General features: G+C 36.1%; 2 protein-coding genes and 1 pseudogene across 3 annotated transcripts; all 3 read left to right on the forward strand.

Moving 5' to 3' along the window:
* Positions 1-3914: 3914 nt before the first annotated feature.
* On the forward strand, positions 3915-4661 carry LOC111779029 (sigma factor binding protein 1, chloroplastic-like; annotated as a pseudogene).
* A 1204-nt stretch (positions 4662-5865) lies between these two features.
* KEG (protein kinase KEG) lies at positions 5866-15839 on the forward strand. Its single transcript, XM_023675078.2, has 16 exons — positions 5866-6895; positions 7410-7769; positions 7867-8097; positions 8240-8371; positions 8461-8797; positions 8903-9060; positions 9202-9359; positions 10809-10930; positions 11078-11212; positions 12099-12223; positions 12398-12502; positions 12587-12820; positions 13117-13450; positions 13521-13709; positions 13815-14120; positions 14238-15839. Exons 1-16 carry the CDS (start codon positions 6144-6146, stop codon positions 15453-15455), a joined length of 4896 nt encoding a protein of 1631 aa, XP_023530846.2. The 5' UTR covers positions 5866-6143; the 3' UTR covers positions 15456-15839.
* A 678-nt stretch (positions 15840-16517) lies between these two features.
* TFIIIA (transcription factor IIIA) lies at positions 16518-19253 on the forward strand. Of its 2 annotated transcripts, XM_023671065.2 has the most exons (6): positions 16518-16689; positions 17174-17308; positions 17994-18276; positions 18370-18608; positions 18701-18844; positions 18931-19253. In XM_023671065.2, the coding sequence occupies exons 2-6, from the start codon at positions 17174-17176 to the stop codon at positions 19075-19077; spliced, it is 948 nt and encodes a 315-aa protein (XP_023526833.2). In that variant the 5' UTR covers positions 16518-16689; the 3' UTR covers positions 19078-19253. The 2 variants fall into 2 exon arrangements, with proteins under 2 accessions (XP_023526833.2, XP_023526840.1); XM_023671072.2 differs by lacking the exon at positions 16518-16689 and having other exon boundaries at positions 17169-17308; positions 17710-18276.
* The last annotated feature ends 2981 nt before the right edge of the window (positions 19254-22234 follow it).

Genomic DNA, 22234 nt, shown 5'->3' on the forward strand with positions numbered 1-22234 from the left:
TGTTAGGAATCGGCAAAGATCATTGACTCAATACCTCTTTGCTTCACAAAGATAATGTTTATTAACTAAAAAGATAAGAGGTTCAAATCTCGATGTCACATATTATTAACTTATTAAAAAAAATCTAAAACAAAATGAAAATGATGTAATAATTTTTATTTTCTTGTGAAACAATATATTAATGACAAATTCGCCCTCGGGATTCTTGGTCATAACATGTGATTACATGACCATATCATATATTTTTTTCCTAACTTGAAAGCGAATTTATTAATTTTTTGTATCCTTCCTTTTGACCCAAACTGTGGCTTCCAAGCTTTCGTGTCTATTTTCTTTTCACTATTGTTATTTTATTATTATTTTTTTCCAAAATTTTAAAACCCGGAGATAAGATAGACATTATAAAGAATTAAAGCTAGCTCACGTTGCTGACATTTCTTATCCATCATGAGGGGATTTCTCGTACGTGTAAAGACGAGTAGACTATCTAGAGTGGCATGCATCAATTTTTGTTAACAGATCGTTGGTCGTGACCTTTTTTTTCGAACGAGATATATTTATAAAGAACTTGTTAAGATATTTAGTAGGAAAATTAGCTCTCGTAAAATAAAACAAATAAATTCAATTCATATTATGTTTATTTTTTAAATGTAAATAGAGAATTTGGTATGTGGAAACATTATTCGTAAGCTTAATTTCAAAAGAAAAAAATAAAATATTATCTACCGAATTATTCACATCCATTCAGATTATTTATTTTATTTTTTGAATTCAATATGAAGGGTAGAGTTCTAACTTCTAATTTATGGGTCGAAAATATATGTTTTAACCAATTGAACGATTATAATTGACTATTCAAATCATTTATTAATCCGTCACTGTCGTGTTTGAAATCTAAACATTGATTTTTTTTTTTTATTTTTTTTTTTTTGACGAAATGTGTTTGATGTTAATGTGTGAAATAAAATAATAATCCATTAATCATGCCAAAATTTGCATTTAAATTTGATATTGTTCGCTTTTCAATCAACAATTTTGACGAGTACCATCCAAGAATTTCTTGGCACATTGCCTTATCCCATCGTTGACAAAGATCAAGAGAATTGGAGTATACGAGTGTCCAATAAAATATCCATTATTTTTAAACGAATATTAATAATAGCATATTTAATTTAATCACTATTAAAATAATCACTCTAATTTTGTAAAATGTTTTTACGCACTTTTCTTTTGTAATTAGAGTTTGTTCCTATATTAACCTCAGATATCCATCAAATAAATTAAATTATTATAAATATAAGTATATATGAATATTTGTTGAATCCACCCATCTAAATGGTGGTGAAAGTTCTCTCCTTCACTGAATAGGGAAATATGTAAATTACAAATAATATGAAAATAACAATAAATGAATACCATATATTTGTGTTTAATAAAATGGAAAATATGGTAAGCCGTAATATAAAGCAAATATCTAGATATTTGTTTTATAATGAACAGTTAACTATCTTTAGCCGTATACATTTTTTCTTTCTTTCTAACATTAGCATAATATATGAAAATGGGTAGAAATAAGATAAAAAAGATAGGTTATAACTCGATCGAAAAAAATAAATAAATTTTATTTTAATGATGTTTTTAAAGTATATTCACATATTCAATATTAAATAGTATTTTATACAGACGTGTTCTACGACACTATTATATGTATATATTTTCAAACGGGCAATTTGGAGTAGTTTAGGTCAAATATTCCAAATTATTATAAAATTTGGTTTTTTATTTTTCTTACAAAGTTAATTATAAAAAAAAAAAAAAAAAAAGAAAAAAAGAAAGGGTCAAGTCTCCGTACTTAATTTAAATAAATAAATAAATAATCTTGGACCACGATGATCTCAATGATTGGGCAATCAGGGCCACACACTTCAGTTTTTCGTCAAATGTCAAACAACATAATCAAATTTTAAATTTATGTCCCAAAAAATATTTAAAATCTTTTATTTATTTATTATTATTAGTTTTGGATGGAAACCTATTTTATTTTTAAAATACCCTTTTACTAGTATTTAAAAAATACAATTAAACTTAAAAATATTTTTCAATATTTTTAAACTGGTTTAAAATGTTTATTGTTGATATATTGACGAAAATTGTCTATCATTGTAAATTATTTAAATGTTATAAGTATTATGAAACCTGATACTAACACGTAAGTTATTTTTAAACTTTTTAAAAAAACCTATAATGTATTTTTTTAAGTTTATAAAAAATCTAAGAGTATTAATGAATTTTTAAAAATTTTAAGATATTTTAAAAGCTCTATTTTTTTTTAATGCAAATTATTAACCGTCTTCATCTAAAATTAATGAATTAATGGGAAAATATATTTTTTTAAACAATTTAAAGATATTTTTATATAAAGGCTTCTTTTTATTAATTAACAAAAAAAAAATCCACGTATATATATTAAACAAATTAAAAATAAGAAATGGAGGATGATTACATCTTACTCCAAGTCTCAATTAAACATATTTCCACAGTATGAAACGACAGATGTCCAGGAAAGATATAACAGCCAATAAATAGATGACACGTCTTTAAACTAATGTTCGGGAAACCTATAAATTCATAGTCAGACGAGGCTGCCCACGTGACTTAATTGCTTTGAACGCAACGAGCTCTCGCTGTCAAAATTAGATACCGGCTTTAGTTTAATTAAAAAATTATATATTTTTAATTTTTTATATTAAAAAATCAGTTCCGAACGTTCACTCTATCATTGTGTCATCGACTACTATTTGTAATATTTCACAGTGACGTAATAATTATAAACGTTTTTTTTTTAAGAAAATTGTTTAAATTATCCTACCTTACATCACCTATCATATTAGGCCATGTGTTTTTGTCACCTTTCTGAATATTGTATTTGACTTATACTTCCACGTGGATTATTACAACATTAAAATCATCCAAATAAGCTACATGTTAGAAATTTACAATGGAAAATATTAAAATCAAGTGGAGGCATTTATGCAAAATTAGTCATAATTAGAGAAAACTCAACCGGTTCGTTAGAAGTATGCAATTTTACCGTTGTAAATTATGTTATAATTAATTATTATTTCAGTAGTTGAATTAAAATATATATTTGTCTCCCGTGTTAAACCACATAAGTCTATGGTTACAATATAAATTTAATGGTGAACACTTTTGTATGCATAAGTTGAATAGACAATGGTTCGAACAACTTTAAAATTATAATTGAATTCAATAATTATCTTGAAATTAATTGAATACACACGAAACCTAATCGTACACTATAGTTTTGTTATAAGGGTGTGGAATTCGTTCCCTAGCAGACGCGTTTTAAAAAAATTGAGGGAAAACCTGAAAGGGAAAACCCAAATAGGACAGTATTTGCTAACAGTGGGTCTAGACAGTTCCAACTGGTAACAAAGCTAGACACAAGGCGATGTGCTAACGAGGAGGTTGTTCTCCGAAGGGGGAAACACACAAGACAGTGTGCCAGTAAGGATACTGGGTTCCAAAGGGGTGGATTTGGCGGGGTCCCGATTGGAGAAAGAAATGAGTGCTAGCGAGCACACTGAGCCTTGAAGGGAGGAGTAGATTGTGATATCTCATATTGGTTGGGAAGGAGAACGAAATAAGTTTGTGGAAACCTTTATGGTTTTAAAAATCTTGAGGGGAAACCTGAAAAAGAAAACCTACCGAGGACAATATCAACTAAGTCTTAGCCGTTATATATTTAACTTTAACCCATCCATTATATTTTCAAAACTAAATTTTTTAATTAAAATAAATATTTGGACGAGATATTTTATTTTTGTCCCCGTGGCTAGAGAACCATCTATTGCTTTTTCCCATTTTATTCACATTCATTAAGAATTTTCCTTTTCCCTTCAATTTTCCCACCCACGACTTTCCCGGAAACCGCCGCTTGTTTGTTTCCCAAGAAAATTTCTCCGCTCCATTATCCGTACTTCCTTATAAATCCACCATATCCTTCCACTCCAACAAAACTCATAAGAACTGCAATAATTTAACCTCCCTCAAAAGAGGAGAAGAATCAGATGGATGTAATCGGCAAAAAACCGCCGAAGAGAACCAAGAAATCGGCCGCCGGTTTCAAAGTCGTGTACATTTCGAGTCCGATGAAGGTGAAAACCAGCGCCTCGAAGTTTAGATCTCTCGTCCAGAAACTCACCGGCCAGGACTCCGACGCCGAGAGTTTCATGGAACTCATCGCAGGAGATCGGAACTTTCAATCGTCCGCGTTCCTCGATTACCAAATCCTCGGCGATGACAATCTAATTGATCGCGACCATCGTCTTGTGGCGGGAAAGATCGAAACGGCGGCGTATCAATCGTTGGTTGCTCCGCCGGAAGATGATTTTGTTCTGCAGAACTTCGATGCGAGTTTTGAAGAAATGCTCCATGGATTTTTTGCATGAGTCTTCTACAGACTGAGATGCCAGGTTTAAGTGCACTACTGTAGATTCGTCGTACCCTATAATTTCTCCCATTTTATTATTTATTTTTTATTTTAACTCAATAATAAGACGTGGATTTGTATGGATCGTTGATTCGTTATCACATTTTTTTGTTGTTGATAATAAAATTTGAGAATTATTCGAGGTTTATCATGTTTTTTGTTTGTGATTATCTTTTTTAATGTCCCAATAAAAATTAATTTGTTTAATTATTTGGTATTAAATTTGAATATTCACTTAATTTTCTTTAAATCTGGGACACACTTGGCTTAGATATATACCACGCTGAACTTAATAAAAAATTAAGAAATATAAAAAAATCAATTTTAGAAACAATATATATATATATATATAATATACATTTGTTTTCTCACGCTTTCTTATCCAAGTCAAAAACAATTTTTTTTTTTAAAACTTATTTTATTTAGTTTTCAACATTTGGCATTTATTTGAAAATGTTGTTAAAAATGGATAATAAAATAATTATCGGATAGGTACAAACAATATTTATATATAAACTGTCGTCACTAATAGAGTCTTAGAGATATTTTGGACACAAACAGAAAGTTCACCCATGTATGATTAAAAAATTTCGATAACTTATTCCATCCAAAATGTATGGTTTAGAAATCGACTGAATATTAGTTTAAATTAATTTATATTTTTATTTTGGAAACTAAAATGAATATTTTGAAACTTAATGGCTAAAAATTTCAACAACTATGAAAAAGTTAAACTTTAAAATTTTGGTTTTTTTTTTTTTTCACAATTAATTATTATTATTATTTTATTTGTATACAATACATATTTGATCTATTCGACAATTTTTTAAATTTATAGACTTATTAAATACAAAATTAAAATTTTGAGAATAATTATATAATTTTTAACTTAAGAACAAAATGCATAAAATTTTAAATTAAAAGTTTAAAATTGTAATAATAAAATGAATAAACGGATTAATGTATTAATTTAAACTAAAAGCTTTCACAAACAATCAATTTAGATATTAATTTAGAAAACATTAATGCAAATTTTTAAAATGCAATGATTAATAATATATTATAGAAAAAATGTGTTGATCTATTATAATTTTTATTATATTGTAGTGATTTTTTTTTTTGAAAGTAATAATTTTATTTAGATGATTTTGAAGGATAAAATAAAAATATTAAGAAATGTAAGTAATAAAAAGGTCTAAAATTAATTTAAAGTTTATAAAAGTTTAGAGATTAAAAAGAAAGAATATAATAATTAAACCATGATTTTACGGAAGAGGAACAAAGTCACTGAAAGTTAAAAAAGAAAAATGGAATTTTTCTTACTTTTATTTTTTATTTTTTTCTCCCTAAAATCCTTCTCCCTCTCCGTTGGATTCTTTTGTCGATTCTCTCCACTTTACCATTTTCGGGCATAGCTGTAGGTAGCTTCAGTTCTCATTTAGCAATTCTTCCTGGAACTAACCTCATGGATCTGGAATTCAACTCCCACTTGGTTCAATCGTAGCTCTTGCCATACCCCACATCGATTGAGCTTAAATTTCGAGCTACAACTTCTCTGGGTCTGTTCCTGTTTGGTTTGATTTCTTCTGGGTAAGTTTTTAGGGGTTGGAGATTACTGGAAGTGGAAGAAATGAAAGTTCCCTGTTGTTCCGTGTGCCAGAATCGGTACAACGAGGAAGATAGAGTGCCGCTTTTACTTCACTGCGGCCATGGTTTCTGTGCGGACTGTATGTCTCGGATGTTCATAGCTTCGTCCGACACGAGGCTGTCGTGTCCGAGATGTCGATATGTGTCGGTGGTAGGGAATTCCATTCAAGCCCTGCGCAAGAACTTTGCGGTACTTGCATTGATTCACTCCAGCTCGAAAACGGCAGTAGCGGCGTCGGAATTCGATTGTGGTTTCACGGATGATGAGAGAGACGATGAAAACGGCGATGGTGAGGTGAATGCCGATGAGGAATCGCTCTCTCGCCGCCGTTGGAGTGGCGGATCCTGTACGTCGACCTCGGGAGGGTGCGGGCCGGTGATAGATGTTGGAGTACATAAGGATTTGAAGCTATTGCGTCAAATAGGGGAGGGTCGAAGGGATGGCGTTGAAATATGGACTGCGGTGCTTGGCGGCATGGGAAATGGGAGCACAAGGTGTAGACATCAGGTTGCTGTGAAGAAAGTGGCAGTGGGTGATGATATGGATTTGGGTTGGGTTCTTGAGCAGCTCGAGAGCTTGCGGCGGGCTTCCATGTGGTGTAGGAATGTGTGTACATTTCATGGGGCAATGGAAATGGATGGCTCCTTGTATCTGGTTATGGATAGGTGTTACGGTTCTGTTCAATCCAAGATGCAGGAGAACGAGGGGCGCCTGACATTGGAGCAAATACTGAGGTTTTGACTTGATCTTGTGCTTGGAATTGTTGGTTCTTAATTATTTCTTTACTATAAATCTTAGCATTTGGGTGGATTCTTTGGCCCCCTTTTCTTGTTTTCGTGTTCTATAATTGTTTGCCAAATCTTAGGCTGTTGGAGGTGTATGATTTTGATTAGTTCTTTCCTAGATCATAAAAGGATTTGTAGTGCATGATTTCTGTGATCACAACTTTAAGGATATGTATGAGCCGTTATGGCGATTGTTTTGTTTTGCTCATTCATATGAATCGTTGAGACCGAGCATAATAGACGAATCTGGAAAAATGAAGTTAAAAGTTTGGATCAAGTCTGGGGGGCATGGTACTATTGGCCCATTTGAACGCTGTCTCGAGGCATGTCGCTGATTCTTTTAAGTATCCATCTCATTAACCTAGAGGAATCAGCTCTTTCAGGAAATGGAAGCAACTATTATTGGTATTAGCTAGCTTACTATGAACTTTCTTCACATTGTTCATGCATTTGCCAATGCTAGGTACGGTGTGGACGTTGCAAGAGGTGTGGCTGAACTGCATGCTGCTGGTGTTGTATGTATGAACATAAAACCATCAAACCTTCTTTTGGATGCTACTGGTCATGCAGTGGTTTCTGATTATGGACTTGCTGCTATACTAAAGAAGCCCATGTGCTCAAAAGCTAGATCAGATTGTGATTCATCGAAGACGCATTTGTGCATGGAATGTGCGATGCTAAGTCCACATTATGCTGCTCCTGAAGCGTGGGAGCCTGTTAAGAAGTCACTGACGTTCTGGGACGATGGGCTTGGTATTTCTGTAGAATCGGATGCTTGGAGTTTTGCCTGTACGTTGGTGGAAATGTGTACCGGTTCTATCCCGTATGTGTGGCTACTGGATCCTGTAAAGTGATTTTTCTTTTTATTTCATCGATTCTGGTTGTCGGGTAGGTTTACTAATATTGATTTTGTTCTGCAGATGGTCTGGTTTATGCACGGAGGAAATTTACCGAGCCGTTGTAAAGGCTAAGAAACTACCTCCACAATATGCAAGCATTGTAGGTGTCGGGATACCTAGAGAATTGTGGAAAATGATCGGTGACTGCTTGCAGTTCAAGTCTGTGAAAAGGCCTACATTCAACAAAATGCTAACGACATTCCTTCGCTATCTGCAAGAGATTCCACGGAGCCTTTCTGCAAGTTCTGATAAGTAAGCAATTCAATTACCTGTTCGCACATCAGAACATCTCGTCTTTGCATTTTGGAGCTACTGCGATAAGAGCGTAGGCAGCTTTCGGTGCTTTTATTCTTGTTTTCTTACCCAAATTCTCGTCTTATTTATGTAAAAGCAGTGACTTGGCTAAATGCTCTGGACCCTATGCCATAGAAACTGAAACCTCTCTCATGTCTGATACTGAAGTTTTTCGTTATAACCTTGGTCATCTGCATCGTCTTGTGTCTGATGGAGACAGCAGTGGTGTTAGGCAAGTTGATCATTGTCCGAAAATTGTTGTAATCGTTAAGGTTTATCATAATAAAGTTTACTTAACATTCCTCCCTTTTGCTTATGCAGAGATCTTCTTGTAAAAGCTGCATCGAGAAACAGTAGCAGCTTAATCTCTAAATTGTTAGAAGCTCAAAATGACGAGGGTCAAACGGCTCTCCACCTGGCCTGTCGACGTGGCTTTGCTGAAATTGTAGAGGCTATTTTGGAGTTCAAGGAGGCTAAGGTCGACATTTTGGACAAAGATGGGGATCCTCCACTAGTGTTTGCTTTAGCTGCTGGATCCCCAGAATGTGTTCGTATTCTCATTGAAAGAGGTGCAAACGTTTGTTCTAGATTGAGGGAAGGGTTCGGGCCGTCCATTGCTCATGTCTGTGCCTATCATGGCCAACCTGATTGCATGCGTGTAGGCTTTGTTGAACTCTATTTATCAGATGTGGTTTGGGTAGACATCTTTCTTCTAATTTCTTACAAAATTTGATCAGATCCCTTCGTACTGAAATCTGTATAGGAGTTACTGTTGGCTGGAGCTGACCCGAATCTAGTTGACGATGAAGGTGAATCAGTTCTGCACAGAGCAGTCACCAAGAAGTATTCGGATTGCGCTCTGATAATTTTGGAGAACGGGGGATGTAGATCAATGGCTATATTGAATTCAAAAAATCTTACGTAAGTAAAACATTTACTTAATTGATGGTTTTTTTCATGAGTTGTTTGGAGTTTTTCTTGACCCCCGACGTTAGGCTTTCTTTCTCGTTCCCTTAATAAATGTTTGGAGCACCTTCATATTTCTATTTATTCTGTTTTCAGACCCTTGCACATGTGCGTGTCAACGTGTAATGTCGTCGTCGTTAAAAAGTGGATGGAAATTGCAACCGCTGAAGAGATTGCTGAGGCAATTGACATTCCGAGCCCAGCTGGAACCGCATTGTGTATGGCTGCTGCTCTAAAAAAAGATCGTGAAAGTGGTAATAATAGCAATTTGTCAATTAATATTGCTAATAGTTGCATTTAGTGAAATTCATTAGCCAACTCATGGATGTTAAGAGTTCTAATTTGTAAAGGTAGGCCAACTTCTACTTCTTAATTTTCTGATTATTAAATACTATGGAAAAAGACAATTATTGTAGTTATGTGCGCAATGGACATCAAGGAGTTGATTTTGCGTTCGGGGGGAGTATTTTTGTAACAGCGCAAGCCCACCGCTAGCAGATATTGTCCTCTTTGGGCTTTCCTTTTCGGGTTTTCCTTCAAGGTTTTTAAAATGTGTCTGATAGGGAGAGGTTTTCACATCCTTATAAAGAATCCTTCGTTCTCCTCCCGAACTAATGTGGGATCTCACAGTCCACCCCCCCTTCGGGGCCTAGCGTCCTCACTGGCATTCGTTTCCTTCTCCAATCGATGTGGAACCCTCCTAATCCACCCCCCTTCGGGGCCCAGCGTCCTTGTTAGCACACCGCCTCATGTCCACCCCCCTCGGGGCTCAACCTCCTCGCTAGCACATCGCCCGGTGTCTAGCTCTGATACCATTTTAACAGCCCAAGCCCACCGCTAGCAGATATTGTCTTCTTTGGGCTTTCCCTCAAGCTTTTTAAAACGTGTTTGCTAGGGAGAGGTTTCCACACCCTTATAAAGAATGCTTCGTTCTCCTCCCCAATCAATGTGGGATTTCACAATTTTGAAGTTCTATAAACGAGTCTATAATGTAGCTTGCTTTCAGCAGTCTATTTATTTTCTGAAGTGAATGCAACATCCAGGAATTAGCCAACTACCCTCTTCTAGGTCCTATATGATATTATTTAGCATGATTTTCTCCTGATTTCTATGTTAAAAGATGCGGAGAAATAATAATATCCCTAATTGTAGTTGTGGACCTATACCCTCTAAAGAAAAGTGGAGCTAAGGCACTTGCCTTTTTACTTGAATAACTCAAGTATTTCATTATCCAGTAGTTCCATATGTTGATGCTACTATCGTTCTTCTGTGATTCTTACCAATGTTACTCTCAGTTAGATTTTCTCTTGGTCTCTTGATGTATCTTTCTAAATTTAGTGGAATAAAAGCTCTGCACTTCTAGCTGCCACTGAAGTAGATTATTTTTTTTATATGTAGCGTTGTGTGTATAATCATCCATATTCATAGGTTAAGCTAATGTATTCGCAGTCGGATAATCTAGCTATCTTCTGTTCCCACTTCCTTTTGGTTGATCCTTGAGTCCTCACAGGAGACTGGAAAGGGTATGATAAGAGAGAGTTTCTAGAACGACAAAGAGAGCAAAATATACGTCTTGGTGCAGTTCCGTTTTTAGTTTTTGTTTTTAAAATTAATTTTTATGATTTTATCAATTTCATGTTCTTTTATCGTATTTCGTTTCCCAGTAGTTGCACCATTTATTTGTTACTTCATGCTTCTTGTAGATGGAAGAAGTCTAGTTAAGCTGTTGCTTCATGCTGGAGCAGATCCATCTGCCCAGGATGCCCAGCATGGTCGGACAGCTCTTCACACTGCCGCTATGGCTAACGATGTCGAATTGGTTAAGGTACTATAACAAATATATGGATAATGCTCGTGCACGTGGATGTTAAGAATAAATATGTTCTCTTACAACTTTTACTTCTTTTCCCCCTTATTTTCCTGCATACCCACTTTATTTAGTTCTGAATTTTGAAAAAAATCGCGTGGTCAGCTTATTCTTGATGCTGGGGTGGATGTCAACATCTGCAATGTGCACAATACAATACCCCTTCATGTAGCATTAGCCCGTGGAGCGAACTCATGTGTTGGATTGCTCTTGTCTTCCGGGGCAAATTATAATTTGCAGGTTCGTTCAAATTTTCATAAGATCGTTTTGTCTTTGAACACCCCCTCCCCGAAAAGAAAAGAGAAAAGAATCAACATTTTTGTGTTACGAAGTGAAACCGATTCTTTCTTAAGAAAGTTCTCACAAACATTGCTGGGACAATAAACAAATCGAATTAAGTAGGGAACACATGTAAAGAGTATATCGGATAGGATACGATATAAAGGGCCTCTTTGTGGGTTTCGTAGGTTAAGGATGTTTTATGCTCTGAGCATGTTATCGAGAGTATTTCTTATTGACTTTATACGATAATTTGTCCATATTATTCATGTCAATGAATGTTTCCAATTAAAAGAGTTGCTTTTTGATGACTATTTGTGAGATCCCACATTGGTGGTTGAGGAGAACGAAGCATTCTATATAAGGGTGTGGAAACCTCTTCCTAACAGACGCATTTTAAAAACCTTGAGGGGAAGTCTGAAAGGGAAAGTCCAAAGAGAACAATATCTGCTAGCGGTGGGCTTGGGTTGTTACAAATGGCATTAGAGCCAAACACCGGGCGATGTGCCAGCGAGGAGGCTAAACCCTGAAGGGGGTGGGCACGGGGCGGTGTGCCAGCAAGGATGTTGGGCCCCAAAGGGGGGTGGATTGTGAGATCCCACATCGCTTAGGGAGGGAGGAAAATGAAACATTCTTTATAAGGGTATGGAAATCTCTCCCTAGTAGACACATTTTAAAAACCTTGAGGGGAAGCCCGAAAAGAAAAGCTCAAAGAGGACAATATCTGCTACCGGTGCGCTTGAGTTGTTACACTATTGAGTTTTTATGGCTGATGCTTCATCTTCTTTTCTTTCATAAAGGGAATTTCTTATGCTGTCTGCTTACAATTCTTGCCAATTGCTGTTAGGACGATGAAGGCGATAACGCTTTCCATATTGCAGCAGATGCAGCCAAAATGATACGTGAAAATCTTCAGTGGCTCATTGTGATGCTCAGGAACACAGATGCTGCTGTTGAAGTCAGAAACCACAGGCAAGTACCAGTTGGCTGTTACATATTATTAATGTTTTGTATTTGAATCGATCGAAGTTTTGCCAGTAAATAATGTAACGTTCTATATGTACGACATCTAAATTCAATGCTGTGGGCATAGAAAGGAGAGTTTAAGCATCATTTTTATTGATGAGAAAATTTATCTGGTGACAGTGGCAAGACGTTGCGTGATTTTTTGGAGGCCCTTCCTCGGGAATGGATATCTGAAGAATTGTGGGAGGCGTTGGCGTCTAGGGGCATTCATCTGTCTCCTACAATGTAATGTCAATAACTGCATACTTATACAATTATTTATGTTCATTATTATAAGAATTACAGTTCGTAAATTTCAATCATGACTAGATTCGCAATTGGCGACTGGGTAAAATTCAAAAGAACGATTACAGCTCCGACTTATGGTTGGCAAGGTGCGAAGTATAAGAGCGTTGGTTTTGTGCAAAGCATCTTGGACAGGGACAACCTCATGGTTTCATTTTGCTCCGGAGAAGTTCACGTGTTAGCAAACGAAGTTATAAAAGTCATCCCGCTGGATAGAGGACAACATGTCCAACTTAAAAATGATGTAAAAGAGCCCAGGTTATGCACGCACACTAATTTCTACGCATATTAATTGTTCGTGTTCTCGTGGCTTGATGAATAGTGATTTTTTATTCATATTTTGCGATCTGTTTATTTTTAGCCTAGAAGAATAAGGGAAAACTTCGAAACTATAAAAATTGGATCGTTGTTGCTGACACGTGATGTGGCTGTGCCTGTTTTTTTGAAGTCTATTGATTTTGCTTTTTGTGATGATACTAATATATCTGCCTGTTTTTTTGAAGTCTATTGATTTTGCTTTTTGTGATGATACTAATATATCTGTGCTATATCAGGTTTGGGTGGCGTGGACAATCCCGTGACAGTATTGGAACTGTTTTATGTGTAGACGACGATGGAATCCTCCGTGTTGGATTCCCTGGAGCATCGAGAGGATGGAAAGCTGATCCTGCTGAAATGGAAAGAGTCGAAGAATTTAAGGTTGGAGACTGGGTTCGCATCCGTCCGACTCTCACTACAGCGAAGCATGGGTTAGGATCTGTAACGCCAGGGAGCATTGGTATAGTTTACTGCAACAGACCTGATGGTAGCTTATTGTTAGAACTAAGCTATCTTCCAAATCCATGGCTTTGTGAACCAGAGGAGGTTGAACCTGTCATTCCTTTTAAGGTAACGTGATCCATTTGTATATCCTCGTTTGGTTGTTCATTTTTCTGATACTTATAGATCCCAATTACAGATCGGTGATCGGGTGTGTGTTAAGCGCTCGGTTGCAGAACCTCGATACGCTTGGGGTGGTGAGACTCATCATAGTGTTGGAAGAATTAGCGAAATTGAGAGTGATGGTCTCCTCATAATCGATATACCGGATCGTCCAATTCCTTGGCAAGCCGATCCTTCCGACATAGAAAAGGTTGATGATTTTAAGGTAAATTTCTTTTCTCCATACGCGTTTACCACACGATTTGATCTTTAGTTGCTTCATTATTTGACCATGCCCTTCCTTCTCTTCAAATATCATTATTTTTCATAGGTAGGTGACTGGGTTAGAGTGAAAGCTTCAGTTTCATCTCCAAAATATGGATGGGAGGATATCTCAAGGAACAGCATTGGAGTTATTCATATCTTGGAGGAAGATGTAGAGATGGGCATTGCCTTCTGTTTCAGGAGCAAACTTTTTGTTTGCTCGGTGACCGATGTTGAGAAGGTTCCTCCTTTCGAAATCGGTCAAGAAATACATATTCTGCCTTCTGTCACTCAGCCTCGTCTAGGATGGTCAAACGAAACCCCTGCTACGGTTGGAAAAATAGCTCGAGTCGACATGGACGGTGGATTGAATGTGAGAATATCATACTACTATTTTTGCATAAGAAGCCATAAGTTTGTTATCGATATCGATATTTCTGTTGCCCCTTCCACACATACTCTGGATTAAGATTTGTTTATTGTTCATCAGGTTAAGGTGGCAGGGAGACCGAGTTTGTGGAAAGTTTGTCCAGGGGATGCCGAACAACTTTCGGGATTTGAAGTCGGTGATTGGGTACGTTCGAAGCCTAATACTGGAAATAGGCCTACTTATGACTGGAATATTGCTGGAAGAGATAGTTTTGCAGTAGTTCATAGTGTACAGGACTATCTATTCCTTGAGTTGGCTTGCTGTACTCGTAGAAACAGGTGGCTTGCTCATGCTTCGGATGTTGAGAAGGTTCCGTGCTATAAAGTTGGGCAGTACGTTCGGTTTCGCCCGGGACTATCTGAGCCAATGTGGGGTTGGAGAGGGGCTCGATCTGATTCACGTGGCATCATAACCAGTGTGCATTCTGATGGTGAAGTTAGGGTGGCGTTTTTTGGTGTCGCCGGGTTGTGGAGGGGCGACCCTGCAGATCTTGAGATCGAACAAATGTTCGAGGCAGGAGAATGGGTGAGATTGAGGGAAAATTCGAACAAATGGAAATCAATAGGACCTGGTAGCATCGGAGTGGTGCAAGGGTTACGGTTTGAAGGGGATGAATGGAATGGAAGAATTAGTGTGCTGTTCTGTGGGGAGCAAGAAAGTTGGGTCGACTCTATTACCCATTTAGAACAGGTGGACCAGTTAGCGGTCGGACAAAAGGTTCGGGTTAAATTGTCGATAAACCAACCAAGATTTGGTTGGTCGGGGCACAATAGTGATAGTGTTGGAATGATATCAGCCATTGATGCAGATGGAAAGCTCAAGATATATACTGCAGCCGGGTCAAAAGCTTGGATGCTGGATCCTGCTGAAGTAGAGTCGATACAAGAAGAGGAATTTCATGTCAGAGACTGGGTTCGAGTCAAGCCTTCCGTTTCGACACCGACCTATCAATGGGGAGAGGTGAATCATCTGAGCATTGGGGTGGTTCATCGCAAGGAAAACGGAGAACTTTTCGTTTCGTTCTGCTTCATGGAGAAGAAGCTATGGCTATGCAAGGCATGGGAAATGGAACGAGTTAGACCATTCAAAATTGGAGACAAAGTGAAGATTAGAGAAGGGCTTGTTGCACCACGTTGGGGATGGGGAATGGAGACTCATGCAAGCAAAGGCCAAGTAGTTGGAGTCGACGCGAACGGGAAGTTGCGAATCAAGTTTCGATGGAGAGAGGGTAAACCATGGATCGGAGATCCTGCAGATATTGTTCTCGATGAGAACTAACACGCCGACGCCTTGCCATACCCTCAGTGCCATATGTTCACCTAAGTTGGCTTCATCTCCTCCTTTAGCTCTGTTTTTGCTGCTAAAGCGATCGCACTATGCAAATGAAACATCCTTGGGACGGTACGGGAGACGGGTTTATTACCGTTTGTAGTCCGAGATGTACGGTGGATAGGTAGAGGAGGAGGCATAAGGGAAAGAATGTAACTGACTTAGCTTATTATATAATCATAGGAAACACAAGGAACAATATCTATAGCAGCCGGTAACCATACTGAGTTCCCAGGTAAATACATATGCATAACATTACATTATTCTCATCATTGTACAAATTGAACACTAATATTTTTAGTTACAGAACATCTAAAACATTAATATTTTCAACTTCTCTTCATTCTGTTTTCTTGTCTTTCGTAAGATTTTCGAGCTTCCCCTCAAAGTTTTAAAATGCTTATGTTATGGAGAAGTTACTACACCTTTATAAAAAAATATTTTCTTCTCTTTTCCATCCGATGTGAGATTTCACAACTAGGATTGAGGAGTCCTACACCAATTGGAGAAGGGGACGAGTGCTAGCGAGGACGCTGGACCCTAAAAGGGGTGGATTGTGAGATCTCACATAAAACATTTTTTATAAGGGTGTGGAAACTTCTCCCTCCGTCAAAAGCCCGAAAGGGAAAATTTAGAGACAATATATGCTAGTGGTAGACTTGGGTCGTTACATATTATGTCGGCACAATTATAGTTTTGTCTCTAAACAAACGAACATGAATCAATAATTATATTAATTATTGTGGAAGTGAATATTTAAACATTTAATCTGATTTTAAATAAATGTTAAAAGGTGATATTTTTAGTAATTAAAGAATTAACATTATCTTTGTTTCAAAAAGCAAAAAAAAAAAAATAATAAATAAATAATAATAATAATAAAATAAATTATATTATATTATTGAATTAGAGTTATTGGGCCTGGGCTCAAAAAGTGTAGCGGTCCACCGTCCGCGTATGAGGTTCTCTAGGGCTTGTACCCCTTGGTGTGTATATATATGGCTTTCGTAAAGTTTGGAGGGAAGACGAGAGCAGCCGAGCAACACAGCTGAATTCTCAGTGGTGGACGTAGCTATTTCTGCAATTACTGTACCTTCGAGCCTCTTTCTTCCTTCCATCGTTGCCGTTGCAGCTGCTTGTTGGCATTCCAGCCACTGAAATCTCTCTGACGCACGTCCTGAAGGTGTGTCTGGATCTTGTGTTTTTATTCTTCTTCCTTTGTTCTCTTTGGATTCTTTCAATCAACTTCCAAGTAAGGTGAATTTGGAATTCGGTGGATTTTAAGTTGAAATCCTTCCGAATACGGGTCAACGAAACGGAGGGTCAGTGTTGTGTTCTGTTCAGATTTCGATTGAGTCTACATAGGCTAGGAATTTGTTCGTTTACATCGTTATTGACTGATTGAGGCTGGATTTGAGCATAGATTGCGATCTAGGTTTTCATTCAAAGTTGGCAAAGAATAAGTTCATGCTGGGAGTTATTGTTTGCGTTGGGGCTGTTTTAGGGGAGTTATTAGACAGATTAGGGTTTTATCCTGGAGCCTGACTGTCTTTTTGAAACGAAGGTTTTCTTCGTTTTACCAAAAGGGATTTATTAATATTTATTTTATGACCGGAGGCAAATTGTTTATTTGAATGCATTTTTTATTTACCTTATTCATTTTATAGATGGAGAGTGGGAAACATAATGATGAAGGAGGTGATAAGACAAAAAATGGAAAATCCAATATCTGCCAGGAATGTGACGCTGAGTTCAGAAAACCTGCTTACTTGAAGCAACATATGCAAAGCCATTCGCTTGAGGTAGTTTCATTTACTTAATCATGTGATCCTTTGCTAATAGTACAGAAGTGTAGTTTATTTCATGTCTATATTGCTAGTTGTGTGCTAATGGATTCACCAGCATACTTATCATCCAAGGCGTTCAAGTTTGATCTATTTCAAGTGCAATATACTAATAGTTATGCAGAATATACATCATGATTCTTTGGTGGGCGGTTAATTTGCTTCATGAGGGTATCGATGGTCATCTAGATGCTTGCTTTTGGTTCCAATTACCCTTTCCGCTTCTCAAATATCGGATTGAAGGGAACTGTGTGATTTATTGTTTACATGGCTGTCCATCTGATTATGAATTATTTTAAAGTTCTTCATGTCAATTCAATTTTTTTTTTTTCTTGCATTGAAGTTGATTGGTTTTGCAGGAACAACTCCTTAAATATATTGAAATAATGTGATCCTGGATATATGAGCGTGAAGCATTGGATCCCACATTAAGAACTCCAAAATGCACGAGGCTGCATTTTCCTCACTTGATTGGATCAGTATCAGGTTGGGAGACCTCCTGAGAAGCTCCATCAAGTGGGCCTCGGTCACGCTACAGTAGTTTGAGGTTTGAAGTCTAGTAATTGAGAATGCTGTGGAAGAGGCTTTTTTTTAGCCAATACACTCAGAAGCTGACCAACTTTATTGCATTATTCTAATGCAGAGGCCATATATATGTTCCATAGATGGTTGTGAAGCTAGTTACAGAAGAAAGGATCATTTGACTCGCCACCTTCTCCATCATCAAGGATTGATAATCAAGTGCCCTATTGAAGGTTGTAGTCGTGAATTTGCATATATATCGTGTGTAAATAGACACTTAAAAGAATGCCATGAAGGAGGTGCTCCTCCCGAAGAATGTCAGAAGCAGTTTGTTTGCCCTGAAGATGGATGCGGGAAGGTTTTCCGATATGCCTCTCAACTGCAAAAGCATGAACATTCCCATTGTTAGTTCTAATCTAAAACTTTTATAATCACCTAGTTTTGACCATTTTTCTTAACATATTCATGTATTAATTTCAAATTCTCCTATTCTTCAGTTAAGCTAGACTCAATAGAGGCATGTTGTGCTGAACCGGGTTGTATGAAAACATTTACCAACAAGAAATGCCTCCAGGCTCATATGCAGTCCTGCCACCAATACATAAATTGTGAGATTTGTGGGGAAAAAAAATTGAGGAAGAACATGAAGCAACATCTACGACAAAAGCATGAAAGTCAAGGTTCACCAGAGGCAATTCCTTGTACGCATGAGGGCTGCAGTAAGGTTTTTTCAACAGTAAGTAGCCAGACTCTGTAAATTCTTCCATTGGTGAAACTACTTTTAGCTGAGCTATTGGGATGACATATTCTCTTCAATTAATCTCTCAGATTTCAAATCTCCACCAACACATGAAGGTCGTGCATCTCGGTGAAAAACCATTTGCTTGCGGTTTCCCTGGTTGTGGCATGAGATTTGGCTACAAGCATGTTCGAGATAATCATGAGAAGAAGGGCCAGCATGTTTACACTAATGTAAGTTCTCATTTGGTAAACTCTACAAGCACTTTTGACCTTCGGATAGATCGTTAAAGGGGAGCGTGTTGTTACTCTGTGATCAGGGGGATTTTGAAGCAGCTGATGAACAATTCCGGTCAAAGCCAAGGGGAGGGAGAAAAAGGATCCGTCCAACCGTTGAAATGCTTATAAGGAAGAGGATTACCCCCCCAAGTGAGTTGGATTTCATCATGATTGATGAGGAATGTTAAGTGTCTTGTCTGGTTTGTCTGAAGGCCTCTCTACTCGAAAGGAGCCAACCCCTTCTGTTCATTAAATGTATAGAATCTGTATTTTACAATGTAATCCCTCCCCTTACCACAAGCAAAATAGAAGACTCGTGTATTTTTTGTGTTCATTGGCAGTAAAATCCTCAAGTTCTTGGTTCCTTAAGAAATTCTTACATTTCTTCTTTTGGTTTCTATGAACTTTTTCTTGGCCTCAAGCAATGGCCAGTCGTCTACTGTTCCACGAAGTGTTTCTTTTGGTTTCTATGAGTTCAACAAGACGTGAGGGCTTTAAATCATGGACATTGATTGTTCATATCATAACGTGGTGCATGGAATCTAAAAGACTCCCATTTCATTTGATTGCCTTGCCTAACATATTGCCCAAAATTGCAAGAAAAAGAACCTTTTGGAGAGAGACGACGTGTAAGCATCTTTGGTTAGAATTTTTATAAATTTATAAGCCACAAGCTTAAAAGGTGGATCAAACCATCCTAGTTTGATCCAAGCTCGACCCAAAGTCAAAGTTTGACCATTGTTAAAAGTCATAATATATTTTAATTAATAAAAATAAAAAAATTGATAATAAAAATAAAAAAATTGATAATGTTAAAAGTTATAAAAAGGAAAAAGAAAACATGCCTAAATTATACATCATATAATATACACATTCACAATGCCAAATATGCCTAAAAGGTGAAGGGAAGAGGAATTTTTATGATAATATTCAATTAATTTCATATGATTGAATGGCCAACCATTAGGAAACCAAACGTTTCATGTTAAACACTTGTCCATCCAACTTAAAGCCTTCAAATCAAAATTGAACACTACCATTTATGAACCAAAAACATCCTACTTTTATTATTAAAATGGTCCAAGAACTCATTTGATCGTTTGGGTTCTCTCTTCTTCTCTCGTTCTTTACCTCTAACCAATTGTAATTTTGTCTTATCTCGTTTCTCTTAGCACCCGTTGTTGATTCTCATTCCATCAAACAAGATGCTCGACAAGGAACTAGATTTGGAACGAGGAAGACTTGATAAGGTTTAAATGAGCTAGATGTTCTTCATATTTAGATCTAGGATGTGAATGCGTAGAGAATACAGAAGGCTAGACTTATAATAACACTGATGTTGAACTCAACATCAGTTAGTAGAGATTGTGGGAATGGTCGTAAAAGAAAAGAGAACAGACTATCACATCAGTCATCTACATCTTAAAACAACAACATCATTAAAGTCTACTAAGCACATCAACCATCATGTCAATATATTATTAGGTTAAGTGACATTCAAATGAGACGAGAGATCGTTTAGAACATTTCTTCAATCTTAGAGACTCTTTTGAAATTTTAAAGACTAAATTTTTCGGTACCAATTTTACCCTCCATTTTAATTTTTATATTTATTAATACTTGTATAAAGAACCGAAAAAAAAAAAAGAAAAAAAAAAACCTTAAACCAAATGCAATGCATGGATAATTAACATGTGAATCGTCGAAAAGAAAAGAGAGCAAATTGAACGGAATTTTACTCACTTGTTTCCGCTCGTGTGGGTGCGACGCGCCGCCACAACGAAATTTAGCGAAAAACGGGGGAGACCCCAAACTTATGCATTGAACTAGGACGATATGTCGTTTCCAAGCAACACCCTGAAAGAATCATATTTTTCTATTTTTATACTATTTTTTTCATTTTTCCATCAAGTTGTTTAATTCCCACCAACTAACCCTTCTTGGATTTTAACTCACCATATTTACCATTTCTTTTATTTCTTTTATTTTTTAAATGTCACATCATTCACCCCAGATATTTTTCTGACACGGTTCGAATAACGTAGAACATGAAATATTTTCTAAGATAGTTGAAATAATGTAAAGTTCGATCTTTTCTAAAACAGTCGAAATGATGTAAAGTTCGAGATATTTTTGAGACAGTTGGAATAACGGAGACAATTTTTTATTTTCTTAAGATCGGAGGTCAAATTTCTATATCCCAACCTGTGTTCTAACAAATAAATATTAAATGAAAAATAAATTAAATTTTTAATAACATACGAACCATACTTTGATACTTAGCTATATGTACACAAACAAGTAGGAATTACTTTATAACGTGACTTATTTTTATTAGCTAAAAATATGGTATAAGAAAAGCATGGCGTGTAAGCAAAGTATTGGATTTTACTTTGTAGTAAATACATTGAATAAATTTAAAAACATTAAGGAAAGTTATAAATTTGCTAAATTAATCCTTTCCTCACTTTGTATTTACTAAGAAAGATTATTTATATTTTTTTAGAGACAAATTATAAAATATTAATTATTGAAAGTCAATATTTATTACAAAAATGCCCAACTATTATTCTATTTATAATAATAATAATAATAATAACAAAGTAATATTTATTAAAATTTTTAAATAGTAGTGAAAATAATGACGTTATAATGACGTTATAAACAATGTATGAGTCGAGAGACCACTCATATAGTTTTTTAAAATTAATTTCAGCCAATAAAATAAAAAAAAAAATTAAATTTAGGGAAAAAAATGGTTATCCAAAAATATGAAATTGACCCTAATTTAGGATGGAGGAAAAACGGTGAAAATTGGGGAAAATTGGAAAGGTTAGTAGGTGCCATTGCATCTTACCATAACATGCCAAATTTGACTTGTAATTTTATTCTATGAACCTAATTTTTAAAATTAAAATTAGTATTAAATTATAAATTTAGTCGCTACAAAAATAATAAAAATAGATAAACTTATTAGACAAACACGACTCTCCACAATGGTATGATATTGTCCATATTGAGCCTAAGCTCTCATGCCTTTGCTTTGGGTTTCCCTAAAAGACCTTATTCCAATTGAGTTAGTATTCCTCACTTGTAAATTCATGATCATTTCTTAAATTAAATAAAATATGTAGTTATGAAAAAGATAAAAAGGGAATCCAAATATTAAGAATTTGTTCGATTCTCCTTCCGTACAAGTACACCAAAATTTTAATATTCATTTTTTTTTTTTGAAAAAGACAATATTTAGATTTAACTAAATTATTTTATTAATAAATGGTGTTATTGACACGTCGGCATCAGAAACGATGTCGTTTTCTTCTCTGAATTATTTATGATACAAAG

This window comes from Cucurbita pepo, chromosome 1 (assembly GCF_057944985.1).
Source record: "Cucurbita pepo subsp. pepo isolate OVF chromosome 1, ASM5794498v1, whole genome shotgun sequence".
In the NCBI taxonomy this organism is placed as follows: Eukaryota; Viridiplantae; Streptophyta; class Magnoliopsida; order Cucurbitales; family Cucurbitaceae; genus Cucurbita; species Cucurbita pepo.